Consider the following 17,579-nt stretch of genomic DNA (forward strand, 5'->3'; position numbering starts at 1 on the left):
AGAAATCTACAAAACTAACATAGAAAGAGCTACATGGTAAAGATTTTAAAAGCAAGCTATTAGGACAATTGTGCAATAGGATTATATTTTTTATTAGGAAAAACACAAATAATATCTGGATAGATAGCAAAGCGTCAACAATGTTTACCTCTGGGAGGCTAGGTTATCAATGATTTCAATTTTCTTTTTTAAGTGTTTATTTAAATTCCAGTTAGTTAACATACAGTATAATAAGTTTCAGGTGTACAATATAGTGATTCAACATGTCCGTATAACACCTGGTGCTCATCAGCAGTGCCCTCCTTAATTCCTATCACCTACTTAACCCATCCCCTCACCCACCAATGGTTTCAGTGTTCTTTATGCTAGTTTGTATTTTCTAAGTTTTTATTTATTTATTTTTGAGAGACAGAGAGAGAAAAAGCAGAGGAGGGGCAGAGAGAGAGGGACAGAGAGAGAATCCTAAGCAGGCTCCACACTGTCAATACAGAGCCCATTGAGGGGCTTGAATTCACAAACCATGAGATCATGACCTGAGCTGAAACCAAGAGTCGGATGCTTAACTAACTGAGCCACCCAGGTGCCCCTGTATTTTCTATAATAAACATTGACTTCTATAATAAAAGTAACTAAAATAAAAATTAAAAGGGATTATTAGGAAACATAACAAAGAGAACACATTGGAAATCATTCATTAAGTAACAAGCATTTATTGGCTTACTGGCAAAAAACGGAGTCTCGTCTTTTTTTTTTAATTTTTTTTTTTCAACGTTTATTTATTTTTGGGACAGAGAGAGACAGAGCATGAACAGGGGAGGGGCAGAGAGAGAGGGAGACACAGAATAGGAAACAGGCTCCAGGCTCTGAGCCATCAGCCCAGAGCCCGACGCGGGGCTCGAACTCACGGACCGCGAGATCGTGACCTGGCTGAAGTCGGACGCTTAACCGACTGCGCCACCCAGGCGCCCCAGGAGTCTCGTCTTTTAAAAGGCAGAGATAATGCCTCTTAAATTCTCCGACACAGTCTATTCTCGTTAGTATAATCCTTGGAAAGTTATGTTTTTTGGTGTTTTAAGGAGGAAGGAGAGACACATGCTCACCTAGAGACCAGAGTTTGGGGAGAGAGGGTGGAGGGGAGGAAGTGGCCCTCTATGTTGAAAAGCCCTTTGTTCTGAGAGTCACCCTTCATCCCCACCCCTCTGAGAACCACTGCCATGCAGGACACCTGCAGTGAGCTCTTGCTCCACAATGGGCGCCTAGGTGAGGGCATTTGGTATGACATTCAAATCACACATCTAATTTCAAGCAAACGTTTCTTTCATCATTTGACATTCACTAAGTGCAAATACACCAAGACTTATTAAAAAAAAAAAAAATCAGAAGTATTCACTTTAGTGCCAATTAAAAAAAAAAGCTTTTAATAGAAAGTAAAATAAATTCAAAGACTTCAATAGCACTACTTCAATCGTATCATGGTATGAGCCTGGGTGGCTCAGTTGGTTAGGTGTCTTCTCAGAAGACTGGCTCGACTCATGAGCTCACAGTTCATGGGCTCGAGCCTCCCGCGTCGGGCTCTGTGCTGACAGCTCAGAGCCTGGAGCCTGCTTCAGATCCTGTGTCTCCCTCTCTTTCTGTTCCTTCCCTGCTGGTGCTCTCTCAAAAATGAATAAATGTTTAAAAAAAAAATTTTTTTTTAAGAAGAAGAATGGTGGCCCTTCACCTGTACAGATTAACTTTGCAAGCAATTTTCTGTCAATTTTGACATTAGACAACTAATCAAAGTTCAAACACATACATGCTTTCATATGAAGACTGTTTGTAACATACTAACAAATGAAAAACTAAACAATACGAGCATGCACTACTGTGGAAGATTTTTTTTCATTTTAGTCAATATACAGTACAAAATTGGTTTCTGTAGATTTCTTCTTTTTGTTTTTTTAATGTTTATTTTTGAGAGAGACAGAGCGTGAGCAGAGGAGGGGCATAGCAAGAAGGAGACACAGAATCTGAAGCAGGCTCCAGGTTCTGAGCTGTCAGCACAGAGCCTGACGTGGGGCTCGAACTCACGAGCCATGAGATCATGACCTGAACCAAAGTCGAACGCTCAAGCCATTCAGGTGCCTCACTGTAGATTTCTAATCTGTGGCTGGACACCCCCAAAAATTTCATGAAGGTGTTCTGAGAATCCATGTTATTAGAGTTTATAATGCGAACTACTTAAAATTTTTCTTTTTCAAAAGCAAATAAAATAGTTGAAAAAAATTCTAATTCACATATTATTATACACCTTAAGATTATCTTCACTGAATTCAACATCTGTACAAAAGACCTTATACTGATTAATGTCTCTAGAACATCCATAAGTAAGGGAAAACAAAAATACAGTGGTAGTATATCCAAGCTGACTTTCTGTTTATCTGAAAACAAAGACTAACCACACGTACAGTGAGTTATTTGCAAAGAAATGCTTGTTATAAAGCTGCCCAAATGCTCTTATGTTGTTATTAGAGCGCTTTCCTCCCCAAATTATGTAAATGGGTTGATCCAAAATGCAAGGATTCCAAACATCAAGTGATGACTGCAGTTTGTCTCCTTTAGAAACTTTTAACATGAATATAGTTTACCTATTCTTGTATTTCAGTCTATGTTACAATATATACTCTGTCCCCAAACCAAACATGACCAAATGCCATTCACTGGTCAATGATTCATACTTTTCATCTATAACTGTGTATGTGTGTATATATACACATATATACATATGTATATATGTATGTGTGTATATATGTATATATGTATATATGTATATGTATATGTATGCATACACATACATACATATGTGTATATGCATGTATATATACACATATATACACATATACATATGTGTATATACACATACATACATATGTGTATATGTGTATATATATACGTATATATATACACATACACATATTTTAATGTTTATTTATTTATTTTTAACATTTATTTTTGAGACAGAGACAGAGCATGAACGGGGGAGGGTCAAAGAGAATCTGAAACAGGCTCCAGGCTCTGAGCGGTCAGCACAGAGCCCGACATGGGGCTTGAACTCGCATACCACGAGATCGTGACCTGAGCCGAAGTCGGACGCTTAACCGACTGAGCCACCCAGGCACCCCGTTAATGCTTATTTTTGAGAGAGACAGAGTGTGAGCAGGAAAGGAACAGAGAAAGAGTAAGACACAGAATCTGAAGCAGGCTCCAGGCTCTGAGCTGTCAGCACAGAGCCCAACACAGGGCTTGAACTCATGAATTGCGAGATCATGACCTGAGCCAAAGTTGGATGCTTAACCGACTGAACCACCCAGGTGCCCGACTTATATTTTTAACGTTTATTTATTTTTGGGACAGAGAGACAGAGCATGAAGGGGGGAGGGGCAGAGAGAGAGGGAGACACAGAATCAGAAACAGGCTCCAGGCTCTGAGCCATCAGCCCAGAGCCCGACGCGGGGCTCGAACTCACGGACCGCGAGATCGTGACCTGGCTGAAGTCGGACGCTCAACCGACTGCGCCACCCAGGCGCCCCCGACTTATATTTTTAAAGATTATTAATTTTGAGAGAGAGAGAAAGAGAGAGAGAACACAAGTGGGGAAGGGCAGAGAGAAAGAATCCCAAGCAGGCTCTACACTGCTAGCCTGGTGCCCAATACAGGGCTTGAACTCACAAACCATGAGATCATGACCTGAGCCGAAGTCAGACAGTTAATTGACTGAGCCACCCAGGTGCCCCCACTTTTAATTAATTATCATATATATATTTTTTAAGTTTATTTGAGAGAGAGAGAGAGAGAGAGAGAGAACGTGCTCGCACACATGGGGGAGGAGTAGAGAGGGAGAGAAAGAATCCCAAGCAGTCTTCTGTCAGCACAGAGCCGGAGGCGGGGCTCGACCCCCTGAAATATGAGATCATGACCTGAGCTAAAACCAAGAATCAGATGCTCAACCACCTGAGCCACCCAGGAACCCCAGCATAATTATATTTTAACTAGATTATACCACTTGTTAAATGGAAGATAGGAGTATTATAATTGTTTTAAACTTAAAATGCAGTTTTAATATACTAATTAAGTTTTTTTCCCTAAAAGAAAAAAAAATCACTCTTATTACATTCTGCACAAAACTGAAAAAGTAGTTAAAATTCCCAGAGGAGTTTGCAAGATTCTAGTTCGTTAATAAATCAGAAAAGGATAGAAAGTTCTTTTACTGTTTCCCTGCTTATGACCCAAAGTAGGAGTCCTTTCCCAACAAGGCCCTATTGAGAGATGGGCCCAAGTAACAGCAAAATAGTATAGTTTGAAGCCTGAAACAAGTTAACAGGCATGTTTTGCTAAATTTACCTAAGCAAAACCAAGTACTTTTTTTTGTTACTGAAGTACAGTTGACATACAATGTTATATTCCTTTCAGGTGTGCTACCTAGTAACTGGACAATTCTACCCACTACTCAGTGTTCACCACCGTTAGTCACCATCTGTTACCATATGACATTACATTATTGACTATATTTCCTACGCTGTACTTTTCATCTCCATGACTTGACTTATATCTGTACCTCTTAATCCCCTTCACCTCACCCAACACCCTCCCTTCTAGCAACCACCAGTTTGTTCTCTGTATCTGTTCACTTGTTTGTTTTTCAAATTCCACATATAAGCAGAATCATATGGTGCCTGTCTTTCTCAGACTCATTTCACTTGGCACAATAGTCTTTTATCCATCTACGTTGTCACAAATAGTTAAGATTTCTCTCTTTATGGTTAATATTCCATTGTGTATATACACCCCCTTCTTTATCTATTCATCTATCAATGGACATTTGGGACATTTGTCTTGGCTATTGTAAATAATGCTATAGTAGGGCTGCATATATCTTTTTGATTAGTGTTTCCATTTTCTTTGGGTAAATACCCTGTAGGAGAAGTACTGGATCATATGGTATTTCTCCTTTTAAAAAGATATTTTTATTATTTTTTAAGGTCATCTCTACACCCGATATGGGGCTTGAACTCATGACACTGAGATCAGAAGTCACATGCTCTACCAACTGAGCCAGCCAGGCATCCCTGGATCATATGGTATTTCTATTTTTAATTTTTTGAGGAACCTCCATACTGTTTTCTAGAATGGCTGCACCAGTTTACACTCCTTCCAACAGTGCATGAAGGTTCCCTTTTCTCCACACCCTTGCCACCACTTATTTCTTATCTTTTTGACAGTAGCCGTTCTGAAAGGTATGAGCTGATACTGTGGTTTTGATTTACATTTCCCTGATGATTACTGATATCGAACACCATTTTAAAAATGTCTATTTAGGTCCTCCACCCACTTTTTAACCAGATTATTTCAGGGAGGTGGTGTGGTGTTTAGGTGTAGAAGTTGTTTATGTATTTTTGTTGTTGTTATGTATTTTTGTTGTTATGTATATTTACCCTTTATTGAATGTATTACTTGCAAATATCTTCTCCCATTCAGTAAGCTCCCATTTTGGCTGTTTTGTTGTTGTTGTTTTTTAAGTTTATTTTTTAAAATTTATTTTGAGAGAGAGAGAGTACATGGGAGGAGCAGAGAAAGGGGGAGAGAGAGAATCCCAAGCAGGTTTTGCACTATCAGCGCAGAGCCCAGTGTGGGGCTTGAACTCACAAACCATGAGCTCATGACCCGAGCTGAAGTCAAGAGTCAGACGCTTAACTGACTGAGCCACCCAGGTGCCCCCTATTTTGTTTTAATGATGAAAAACAAATACATTTAAATTAACAACAAGGGCACCCAGCTGACTCAATCAGTGGAACATGCAACTCTTGATCTAAGGTTGTGAGTTTGAACCCCACATTGGGTATACAGATTAAAAATAAAATCTTAAAAAAAAAAAGTTAACAACAAAATGTCAAAAAGGACAATCCTTTTCCTTCTTCTAAGTATGTAATTATTAGACGATAGTCACTTTCTTTTTCACATTTTCCCCATGGTGGTATTATCTCAGTGGTTGTATCAGGTTGGCTTTATTTCCATTTGTTACAGAACATCAGCTAGCTTTTGCTTTAAAGCATTTATCTGACAGAGGTATTTCTATGGATAACCACTAATAAAGGAATCTACTAAAGAAACTGTAAGACTATTACCCTTTTAATACACTGAGTGTGATTAGCTTTTAAGATTTTTCTAGTCCCTCCATAAGAGACTCTTAGTTTAGTGAACAAACTGAGGGCTGATGGAGGGAAGTGGGCAGGAGGATGGGTTAAGTGGGTGATGGGTATTAAGGAGGGCACTTGTGATGAGCACTGGATGTTATACGTAAGTGATGAATCACTAAATTCTCCTGAAACCACAAATCAAATAAAAACAAAAACAAAAAACAAAGCCAAATAAAATAACCAACAAAAATGACTTTTCTAGTCCCTGAGGGCTCAAGAGAAAGTAAACCCTCAAAATCTCCCCCACAGCAACAGTCAATCTCAGATATATTCTACACAAAGCAGACTAAACCCTCAGAGCAAGAAATATTTAAACAGTAATCCATCTCCTCACAAAGACCTGGAGTCTGAAGACAGGGTTATAATTTTGAGTTAGTCCAGACACTGAAAGACATGATGACAGCAGTAATGTAAAAAACATTCTTTAAGTTCAAAGGAGGAAGAGCATAGATTTAAAAAGAAAAAAAAAGAAAGAAAGAAAGAAAGAAAGAAAGAAAAAGGTGGATCAATTTGTGAGGGGTTGGTGGGGGGGTTAAAGAAACTGGGTGGAATATGATACCCTGACAAAACAATTAAAATTTCTTCTTTTTTTTTAGAATTAAAATTTCTACGTGAACATAGTGAAACTATTAAGAGGTGCTCAAAAATCAACCTCTAATTTTTAAATTTATTTTTAATGTTTTTATTTATTTTTGAGACAGAGAGAGACAGAACATGAGCAGGGGAGGGGCAGAGAGAGAGGGAGACACAGCATCTGAAGCAGGCTCCAGGCTCTAAGCTGTCAGCACAGAGCCTGATGTGGGGCTCGAACTCACAGACTGTGAGATCATGACCTGAGCTGAAGTCTGATGCTTAACCGACTGAGCCACCCAGGCGCCCCTCAACCTCTAATTTTAAGTGTCCATCAGAACAACCTAACCCCGAGAAGTATTATCACTTCAATCCGAACAGTCTGGTTAAGAAGTCATTTAAGGCTTCACACAATCTAGGAAGCTTATGAGCACAAGGATTTAAAGCATACACTCTGTAAGATGTTTGGCTGAAAGAAACTGTAGCCCCTCCTCATCGTGGAATCCCTCAAGCATTTTTCTCTGGGCTGGAATTGACCAATCAACTATGGTCAAGCAAAGAGGAGTGGAGTATGGAGATAGGTTTGCTGTAAGAGAAATAAAATTAAATAAAGACGACTTGTAAAGAGCAATACTAGCCATCTGTAAAAGTAGCCCACTATGAAAAATCTGGAAATAGGTTAAGTGAGGACTTTTAACACCATCTAAAACTCCAATCAAGGAGGCAGGGAAGCCAGAATAAACCCAAACTCTAGCTAAGAAGGCTGAAACCTGACTGACATAAATTATACTGTCCCTTGAGTATTCCCATAACTTAAAAGATATGTCATCATAGGTGAAAGAGGCAAATTATGATCAACAATGGTACAAACCACTAATATCTTAGTGACACTCTTTGATACTAAATTCAAACTTTCTGGGGCACCTGGGTGGCTCAGTTGGTTAAGTGTCCAACTCTTGATATTGGCTCACAGTTTGTGAGATGGAGCCCCACATCAGGCTCTGTGCTGACAGTACGAAGCCTGCTTGGGATTCTCTCTCTCTCAAAATAAATAAACATTTAAAAAATAAATAAATTCCAACCTTCTGATTATCATCTGGCTCCCCAAGCAGCTTTTCCAAGGAGAGATGTGTAAATTACTGCAGTTCACATGTCAGTTTACATTTTATAATCAGTACTTTGGAAGGACATATCTGCCCACTTGAACCTGACTGCCTCTAACCTAACTGCCCTCTTAAACCTGACTGTTTTATAGGAAACAGAAGGTTCAAAGTGCTTAAAAAATTTGCCCACTGAATAGCTGATACCGGGAAACAGAAATTCAAATCTCACAGGAATTCCAAAGCTTGTGCTCTTAAACATCAGGGCAGGCAAGGAAAAAGGATAAACATCAGAGAAAATAACTACTAGAAATAAAATGTTTTCAAATAGCGAAATCCATTTAAAGCAGGTATGTATGCTTTGATGAATATGTAACCCTGTCTGCTCTGTTTCCTCAGCCCTCTAGGCCTCTTACTGTGTTTGCTAAACTCTAAATTACTTGATGGTAAGAAGTTAGACTTGGCAAAGGGCTAAGGAAACACATGTCTTTAGAACTAAAATTATAGAAATGTTTATTTTCACAAAATTCTCACTATAAATTAAAAAAATAAAAGCTCAGCTGTACACTGAGCTCAAGTTGCATGCTATAGAATACTTATAACTTTGTATCTGAGATCAATGCACCAGCAGCTCCCACAGCCCCGCTCCTTAGGAGGCCATGCACATGCTTCCAGTTCCTCACCACACACTTACTTACACCACACACTTTTCAGGCCATTACAGTCTGGCTTTCTGCCTTCATTAATCCAATGAAAGTGCTCTGGCAAAAGTCAGAAATGACACCTTGAATGCCAAATCTGTGCTCTACCTACTCTGATTCTTAGAAGCATTAGCTGCTATTTTAGATTCTCATTTTGTTCAAGTTTTCTGTTCCCTTAGCTTCTTATTCTTCTCCAACACCACTGCTTTTTTCATGTTTCCTTAGCAATCCCTTATCTTCCTGCCTATTAAATATGATGCTTCTTGGGGGTACCTGGCTAGCTCAGTTGGTAGAGTATGCAACTCTTGATCTTGGGGTCATGAGTTTAAGCCCCACATTGAGTGCAGAGCTTACTTAATTAAAAAAAAAAAAAAAAAAAAAAGATGCTTCTCAGTTTGTTTACTTGGCCCTATAATTCGACATCCACAACCTTGGTGATCTCATCCATTCCTTCAGCTCTACCTGGAATCAGTGTGCTGTCCATATAGAAGTTCCAACCTCTCAGGACGCCTGGCTGGCTTAGTCAGTGCGGTGTGCAACTCTTGATCTCAGGGCTATGGGTTTGAATCTCACAATGGGTGTAGAAATTACTTAAAAATAAAATTTTGGGGGCGCCTGGGTGGCTCAGTAGGTTGAGCGTCCGACTTCGGCTCAGGTCATGATCTTGCGGTCTCTGGGTTCGAGCCCCGCATCGGGCTCTGTGCTGACAGCTCAGAGCCTGGAGCCTGTTTCAGATTCTGTGTCTCCCTCTCTCTCTGCCCCTCCCCGACTTGCACTCTGTCTCTGTCTCAAAAATAAATAAACATTAAAAAAATTTAAAATAAAATAAAATAAAAATAAAAATAAAATTTTGGGGGTGCCTGGGTGGTTCAGTTGTTTAAGCATCAGACTCTTGATTTTTGCTCAGGTCATGATCTCAAGGTTTGTGAGTTCGAACCCCATGTTGGGCTCTGCAGTGATAGTGTGGAGCCTGCTCAGGATTCTTTCTCTCTGCCCCTCCAGCTCTCTCTCAAAAAAAAAAAAAAAAAAAAAAAAAAAATCAATCAACTTAAAACCACAACTCATACATAGCATACTAGGATATTAAATTCCACAAAAGCAGGAGCTAAATTTTATTATATCTCTAGTAATTAGAATCGTGCTTGCACCTGGTAAGAATTCAAAGATTTGATAATAAATGATTAATCTAAATTTTAGATATTAATGGGGTGCCTGGATGGCTTAGGCGGTTAAGCAGCCGACTTTGGCTCAGGTCATGATCTCAGGGAGTTCAAGCTCTGCATCAGATGAGCTCCAGGCCCACTTCGAATAGTGCGGAGTCTGAGTGGAATTCTCTCTCACCCTCCCTCTCTGCCCCTTGCTCACTCGCACCCTCTCAAAAATAAGTGAATTTTTAAAAATCACTTAAAAATAAAAACTAAATAAATAAAAATAAAAGTACAATTTTTTTTTAATTAAAAAAACAATACATGCTATGACCCTTGGCACTCATATTGAGGCCTGCTACTGAGATATTTTAAGTTACAGGTCTCTAAACTCTTGACTATACAAATAACAGCATCTACACAGTAGCTGACACAGTTGTCATTTTTGACTCCAGGCATATATCAAAGATGTAGCAACTTAAATAGTTCAGGGCTTTCTGAGCACTGGCACCAAACAGCTGGGAGAATATTTCAACTATCCAGACCAATTAAGAGAAGGGTCACCACAGGAGGAGATGGGGTGGGGAAAGTGAAGTAACACTTCTTAAACAAATACTATATGCCAAGTGTTAAGCTAGAGTATTTAAATGCATTCTTGCATTCGATCCTTATGAGAGCCTAAGAACCTTGTGTTTGTTTCAACTGGGCCAAGAGACTGATATTTGTTGGTATAAGCCTTATGGATTTGATTCCTTAAATTTAAAATTTTTATTTTTATTTTAGAGAGAGAGTGTACGTGTGTAAGACAGAAGAGGGCAGAGAGAGAGAGAGAGAGAGAGAGAGAGAGAGAGAGAGAGAGAATCTTAACCAGTCTCCACACTTAGTACAGAGCCCAACTCAGGACTCGATCCCACAACCCTGGGATCATTACCGAAGCCAAAACCAAAAGTCAGATGCTCAACCAAGCTACCCTGGTATCCGATTCTTTAAATTTTTAATGTGTATGTAACACTACCTAAAAATAAATTTGATGTTTTAAATATTTTATTTAGTTTTGAAGTTTATTTACTTTAAGAGAGATAGAATAAGTGGGGGAGGGGCAAAGAGAGAGGGAGAGAGAGAATCCCAAGCAGGCTCCATGCTGTCAGTGCACAACCTGACATGGGGCTCGATCTCACAAACCACGAGATCACGACCTGAGCCGTTATCAAAAGTTGGACACTGAACCAACTGAGCCACCCACATGCCCCTTCATTTTTTAAAAGTAGGCTCCACACCTAACTTGGGGCTTGAACTCACGACCCCAAGATCAAGAGTTGCATGCTCTACCGAGTCAGCCAGGTACCCCAAAATAAATTTTACTTTTAAACAGTTTAAAAATTATTTTTAAAAAGAGAAAAACCCAGAGGCACCTGGGTGGCTCAGTCAGTTAAGTGTCTGACTTTGGTTTAGGTCATGATCTCACAGTTTGGGAGTTCGAGCCCCATGTCAAGCTCTGTGCTGACAGCTCAAGCCTGGAGCCTGCTTCGGATTCTGTGTCTCCCTCTCTCTCTGTCCCTTGGCCACTCATGCTCTGTCTCTCTCTCTCTCACTCTCTCTCAAAAATAAACAAACCTTAAAAAAATTTAAAATAAAAAAGAGAAAAACCCAGCCCTCTGAACCAAGCACCATAATTAATACATACCAAAGAGGAAATTGAGGGTCAGAAATAATAATTTACTCAAACTAATATGGCAAAGCTGAAAGACTTGTAAGCCCAAATTCTTTTACAACAAACTACCTTCCCTAAGCACATACTATTATTTTAAGAGAAGCGTATAAACTAGGTCAATCAATTCTGGTTGCTAAAGAAATCTGAATCCTGTGGAAAAAAATCAACCACTGGTTACTGAAACTCAACATTTTAGTGAAGACACTAGGTAACAACTACCCTCAGGTGTTAACATTTTGCAGTCAACATTTCCACAAAAAGCTGTCTAGTCCTCCTTTTATATTTTAGAGAGTATGAACTATTCATTCCCATGTAACAAGATAATTTAGCAACACATTCCCTATTTTCCCATATTCCTAGAATTTAAAAGCATTCACATTTGAAGTGCTATGAAGGTTATGTTAATAAGCAATCTCTGTTGTCCTGAACTTCAGCCCCTCACTTAACATCCTGACAGCACATCCAACTGGAGATTTCTTGGCCCCTTAAAGTATGTCCAAAAGTAAGCTAGCTATTCTTTTTTTTGTTTTGTTTTTTGTTTTTTGTTTGTTTGTTTTAAGCTAGCTATTCTTAAAAGACCTTGCCCTCCAGGAGCACCCGGGTGGCCCAGTCGGTTAAGCATCCAACTTCGGCCCAGGTCAGGATCTCACAGTTTGTGAGTTGGAGCCCCAGGTTGGCTTCTGCACTGACAGCTAGAGCCTGGAGCCTACTTCAGATTGTGTCTCTTTCTCCCTCTCTGCCCCTCCCCGCACATTCGCTCTCTCTCAAAAATAAACTTAAAAAAAAAAAAAGAGCTTGCCCTCCTAACTTCCCATTTCATTAACACAATCACCATTCTCCTAGTTAACCACATCTGAAATTCAGTATTTAGCACTGAACTTGGAAGAAGAGTTAGTCAGTAGTCAATGTCTGGAAAGTCTTCCTGCAAAATGTGTCAACACTGACACACTTATATTCGTTTGTGTTTCTTTAATCTTCTAAGAAAGTGGTATGTTTTTAGGGCACCTGGGTGGCTCAGTCACTTAGGCATCCAACTCTTGATTTCAGCACAGGTCATGATCTCAGGATCATGAGATTGAACCCCCACATCAGGCTCCGTGATGGGCCTGGAGTCTGCTTGGGATTCTCCCTCTCCTTCTGCTCCCCAGCTTGCATGAACAGACACACTCTCTCAAACAAACAAACCAAAGAAAGGTGTGTTTGCCATTTATTCAAATTTTATATTTTTAGTTTTATAGCTTTTTCATATGAATGCTGGCTTATTCACTAGCATTTACCCATAGTTTTTGTAACCATTTATCCGTAGTTTTTGTAACCACTACAAAGGAATCTACTTTTTATTTTACTTGCTAATTGGTTATTGTTGGTATATAGAAAAACTATTCATTTTTTATACTCTCTTTATAGCCAGTCACCACTTTGAACTAATCACTAGTTCTTACAGTTTTTCAGATGTTATATTTTTTGTATAGGCAATCATATCTGCAAAAAAAATTATTCCTTCTTAATTTGTGTATAATTCCTATTTCTCCACCTTAAAGGAATCTAAGGCCTCCACCACAATGAAGAACAGTGGAAACAGCAGGCATCCTTGTTGGTTCCTGAAATATAATTTATATGAATATTTTTTTTTCAGTAAACACTACACACAATGTGAGGCTCAAACTCACAACCCCGAGATCAAGACTCACATGCTCTCATGACTGAGCCAGTCAAGAGTCCCTAATTCAAATACCTTTAAACTTTCTCAACTAAATGTATGTTTCAGTAGGTTTCTGCCTTCTTCCTCAGATGACAATACTTCCCAAATGGCTATCTTGTGTCTAACCTCTTCCCTCTTATTTTTTTTTTTTTTAATATTTATTCATTTTTGAGACAGAGTGTGAGTGGAGGAGGGGCAAAAAGAGAGGGAGACACAGAATCGGAAGCAGGCTCCAGGCTCTGAGCTGTCAGCACAGAGCCCAACATAGGGCTCAAACTCACGGACTGTGAGATCATGACCTCACCTGAAGTCAAATGCTTAACTGACTGAGCCACCCAGGTGCTCCTAACCTCTTCCCTCTTAAATTTAGCCTACATACTCATACCATGAACCCTATTTATGATAATTCTCATAAAATAAAATAAAAACTTCAATAGCTTCTACTGAAAATAGGTGAAGCTCTTTTAGCCTTGCACTCTTGACCATAATTTTACTAATTTTATTCGTCCCTATCACCCTCACATACTGTATGGTCCACCCATAATGTGCTGTATAACCAAAAGAGTCTATACGCTCTGTGAGATCAGAGGGTCTTTGAAGACATGGCAATATCTTATTCACTTTGTATTTACTACAACACCTAGTATAATGATTTGCTGACCAAATGTTTTCTAAAAACCAAATCACCTCCTTAATTAGCTAATGCTAACTAGTGCATTCTCTATAATAGGTAAATAAACACTTTACAATTTTATAATAGGGGCTAATTACTCACTGTAATAAGGTCATCTCTCGCTCTGAGGACTTTGAGCCTTGCTTGATTCATCAAATTAGACATCTGACTGCAAAAGATATGGAAAAATAGTAGCAGTACAGCATAAAAATATAGAAACTGTAGAAAAAATATACAGCTTCCTACATACGCACAAATACTCCTCTTTGCATATACTCGAGTGGCTTCTATAAACTTATTTTCAAAGATAAAGAAGCACTTTTATATCAGTTATTCCAACTTTTTTTCAATAATCCTGTGAAGCTTCCATTTTCACAAAGGAAGGAAAATAATTAAGCAACTTGCCCAAGGTGAGAAAAGTGTAAGTTGGTCCAGTTAAGACTTGAATCCATACCTCCCTGACTCCAAAGCACATGCTCTGTCTTTTGTCCCACTGACTTTTCAAAGCTTCCTTAGCTAATATTGTGACCAGGATCTACTTACATTTTCTTCTGCTGCTCAATCTGCTTTTCTTTCTTCTCATAGTATTCCATAATCTTCAGTCTTTGGGTTTGCACAAGACGACCTTTCTCAATGTTGAACTCTTCCTCTGCCTACCAAGGAATTAATTATTATTAATTCATTACAGCAGATCTGGAGTTTTATTTTAAGCAGCTGGTAACCAGAGGTACTTGCTTATAATTATCGTTTTCCATATCAAACATAGGAAGTTTATTATGACTTGTCTTCAAGAATTATTTCTAATTTACTTAAAAGAGATAACCATTGATTTTCATCATAAATGATGAACCAGAAAACTAAAAACCTGATCAAAAATAATCATACACAGTGGTGCCTGGCTGGATCAGTTGGTAGAGCATGTCACTCTTGATCTAAGGGTCCTAAGTTCAAGCCCCACGTTGGGTGTAGAGCCTACTTAAACTAAAAATTAAAAAAAAAGAAAAAGAAAAAGGATAATAGTACCTACCCACAAAGTCATAAAGGATATATTGATAGAAGGTTCTGTATGTGAAAAAAATCATTGGGGCGCCTTGGCTGAGCATCCGACTTCCGCTCAGGTCATGATTTTGTGGTTCATGGGTTTGAGCCCCGCATCAGGCTCTCTGCCATCTGTGTGGAGCCACTTAACATCCTCTGTACCCCAGCCTCTCTCTGAACCTCCCCAACTCACACTCACTCTCTCTCAAAAATAATAAACATAAAAAAAATCATTATGTATTCTAAATTTAATCCATTTGCTTACTAGGGGGCTAATGAAAAGAACACAGAATTTGGAGTTTAGAAGATCTGGGTTACTGCCTAAAGAATCTGGTCAAGTAATCTCAGTTTTAGTCCTCCCTTATAAAAATAAAAGAATTATAACAGCATTCTTGCCTCCATTGATCAGAAAAATAAGATGAATCTAACAGTCGTTTTAAAATTATAAATTAGGGGTGCCTCAGTCAGTTAAGTGGCCAACTCTTGGTTTCAGCTCAGGTTATTATCTCACAGTTCATTGAGTTTGAGACCCGCATTGGGCTCTGTGTAGACAGTGTGGACCCTGTTTAGGATTCTCTCTTCCTCCCTATTTCTCCACCCCTCCCACGTGCTCTTTCTAAATAAATGAACTTTTAAAAAACTTAAAAAGAAAAAAACAAGCACAAATTAATGAAAAAGCAAAATAACAACATAAAAATACTACACCTCTTTAAAAAAAATTTTTTTTTAATGTTTATTTATTTTTGAGAGAAAGAGAGAGACAGACAGAGTGTGAGCAGGGGAGGGGCAGAGAGAGGGAGACACAGAATCTGAAGCAGGCTCCAGGCTCTCAGCTGTCAGCACAGAGCCCAACATGGGGCTCAAACCCATGAACTGTGAGATCATGACCTGAGCCGAAGTCAGACCCTCAGTCAACTGAGCCACCCAGGCGCCCCAATACTACACCCCCCTTAACCAGCTATCATAATTACCCATAGATGCTAAGTGTCTAGATTCCAGATTCCATGAGAAAATTAACCCATTACTTTTCTACTCCCTACCATAAAATTTCAGGACACTTATTGACAATCAAGATGTTTAGAAAGGAAAGTTTATTTTTTAATATTAAAGATAAGAGCTATTTGGAGTGCCTGGGTGGCTCAGTTGGTTAAGTGTCCAACTTTGGCTCAAATCATGATCTCATGGTTCCTGAGTTCAAGCCTCACATTGAGTCTCGAATCACGGCATCGGGCTCTGCTGTCAACACAGAGCCTGCTTCGGATCCTCTGTCCCCCTCTCTCTCTGCCTCTTCCCCGCTCATGTTCTCTCTCTCTCAAAAATAAACATTAAAAAAATATTTAAAAAAGAGAAAAGATATTCTTAGCAGTCCTATGTGATGTGTTGTTAAACAACTAGTAAAATTACTCCTTACCAAAGCAAAAACAATACGAAATTTTGATAATTTCTTAAACCTAGAAAAGGAAATCTCACCTTTGCATCTATTTCTTCTGCTTTCTCATTGGCTTCCTGTTCAATAAAAGCCATCATATGTTTAATCTGTAAGAAAAAAATGAAAAGATTATTTTATTTTTGAGTATAACAAGAAAAGAAAATGTACCTATCTTTTCTGATTCATTCAACAATCAATAATTATTGAATGCATATTATGTGCCAGGCATTGTATACAAGGATAAATGAGATAATTTCTGGTCTCAGATATCTTATAATCTGGAATTTGCTCTAGCAAATGGACCAGATGCAATATTCAATATCACAGAACATTATCCTATTCTCAAAGAACTTAGAGTTTATGGGGGAGGATGGACTAAATATATACCCTCCTCTACTTCATACCCCTTTTGGCCAGGACCCTCTTTTTCTCTTTTCCATTTCTAATAAAATGGATCAAAGACCTATTTAGATTTACTTTTTCAACTTTTTAAAAAAGATTTTATTTTTAAGATTTTTTTATTTTTTATTTTTAAGTAATCTCTATACCCAACATGGAACTTGAACTTATAACACTGAGATCAAGAGTCACATGCTCTACTGACTGAGCCAGCCAGGTGCCCCATACTTTTTCAACTTTCTTACCTTCTACTCTCAACATACTTTAATTCACTTCTACCCCTTCAGTCCACTGAAATTACTCTCATAAAATGACAATAATCTCCTAGTCCTTAAATCTTGGCCTTACCTTAATTGACATTTCAGCATCTCTTGTTATGTTAACCAATCCTCCCTTCTTAAACAATCTCTTCCTTTTGACTTCCTTGTTCTCCTTCAGTGCCTCTGCCTCCTAGACTGCTCTTTTTTAGATATCCTACTCACAGCAACCTAAATCCAAAACACTCACTAATGAACTGTTAACCACTCTCTGCCCCCAACTTTGATCTCTATCTGGAGGATTAGTACAACATTCAACTTTGACTCTTCCTTGTACCTCAGTCCTCACATCCAATCAACCACCAAGTCCAATCAATTCTCTCTTCCAATGGTTCTTTTATTTGTCCACATCTCTCTATCTTCTTAGCCACTATCCTAGTCTTTGCTATCACCATCTCTCAGCTGAATTATTACCACAGCTTCCAAATCTATCTACTGGCCTCCAGCCCTGTTTCCTCTTTCATCAACTCTACACTGCAACCAGAAAGATCCTTTAAAAAATGTTGGTCTCATCACATATCACATTCCCCCACACCCCAACTTGCTTTATGATCAAGCTCA

General features: G+C 38.8%; 1 protein-coding gene and 1 non-coding gene across 2 annotated transcripts in view; both read right to left on the bottom strand.

Annotated features, from left to right (window-relative positions):
- The window catches only part of ATP6V1E1 (ATPase H+ transporting V1 subunit E1), a 31,540-nt gene that overhangs the window by 9,409 nt on the left and 4,552 nt on the right, over positions 1 to 17,579 (bottom strand). The window contains exons 2-4 of the mRNA XM_025930092.2: positions 16,344 to 16,409; positions 14,379 to 14,488; positions 13,938 to 14,004 (exon numbers count right to left, since the gene is read on the bottom strand). Of these exons, the coding sequence (XP_025785877.1) occupies positions 13,938 to 14,004; positions 14,379 to 14,488; positions 16,344 to 16,409 (243 nt within the window). The remainder of the gene's footprint in view (positions 1 to 13,937; positions 14,005 to 14,378; positions 14,489 to 16,343; positions 16,410 to 17,579) is intronic.
- On the bottom strand, positions 5,029 to 5,101 carry TRNAR-UCU (transfer RNA arginine (anticodon UCU)). Its single transcript has one exon. It is a non-coding gene; the product is annotated as a tRNA-Arg (tRNA).

Source organism: Puma concolor, chromosome B4 (assembly GCF_028749965.1).
Source record: "Puma concolor isolate L17-30 chromosome B4, mPumCon1.1.hap2, whole genome shotgun sequence".
Classification (NCBI taxonomy): Eukaryota; Metazoa; Chordata; class Mammalia; order Carnivora; family Felidae; genus Puma; species Puma concolor.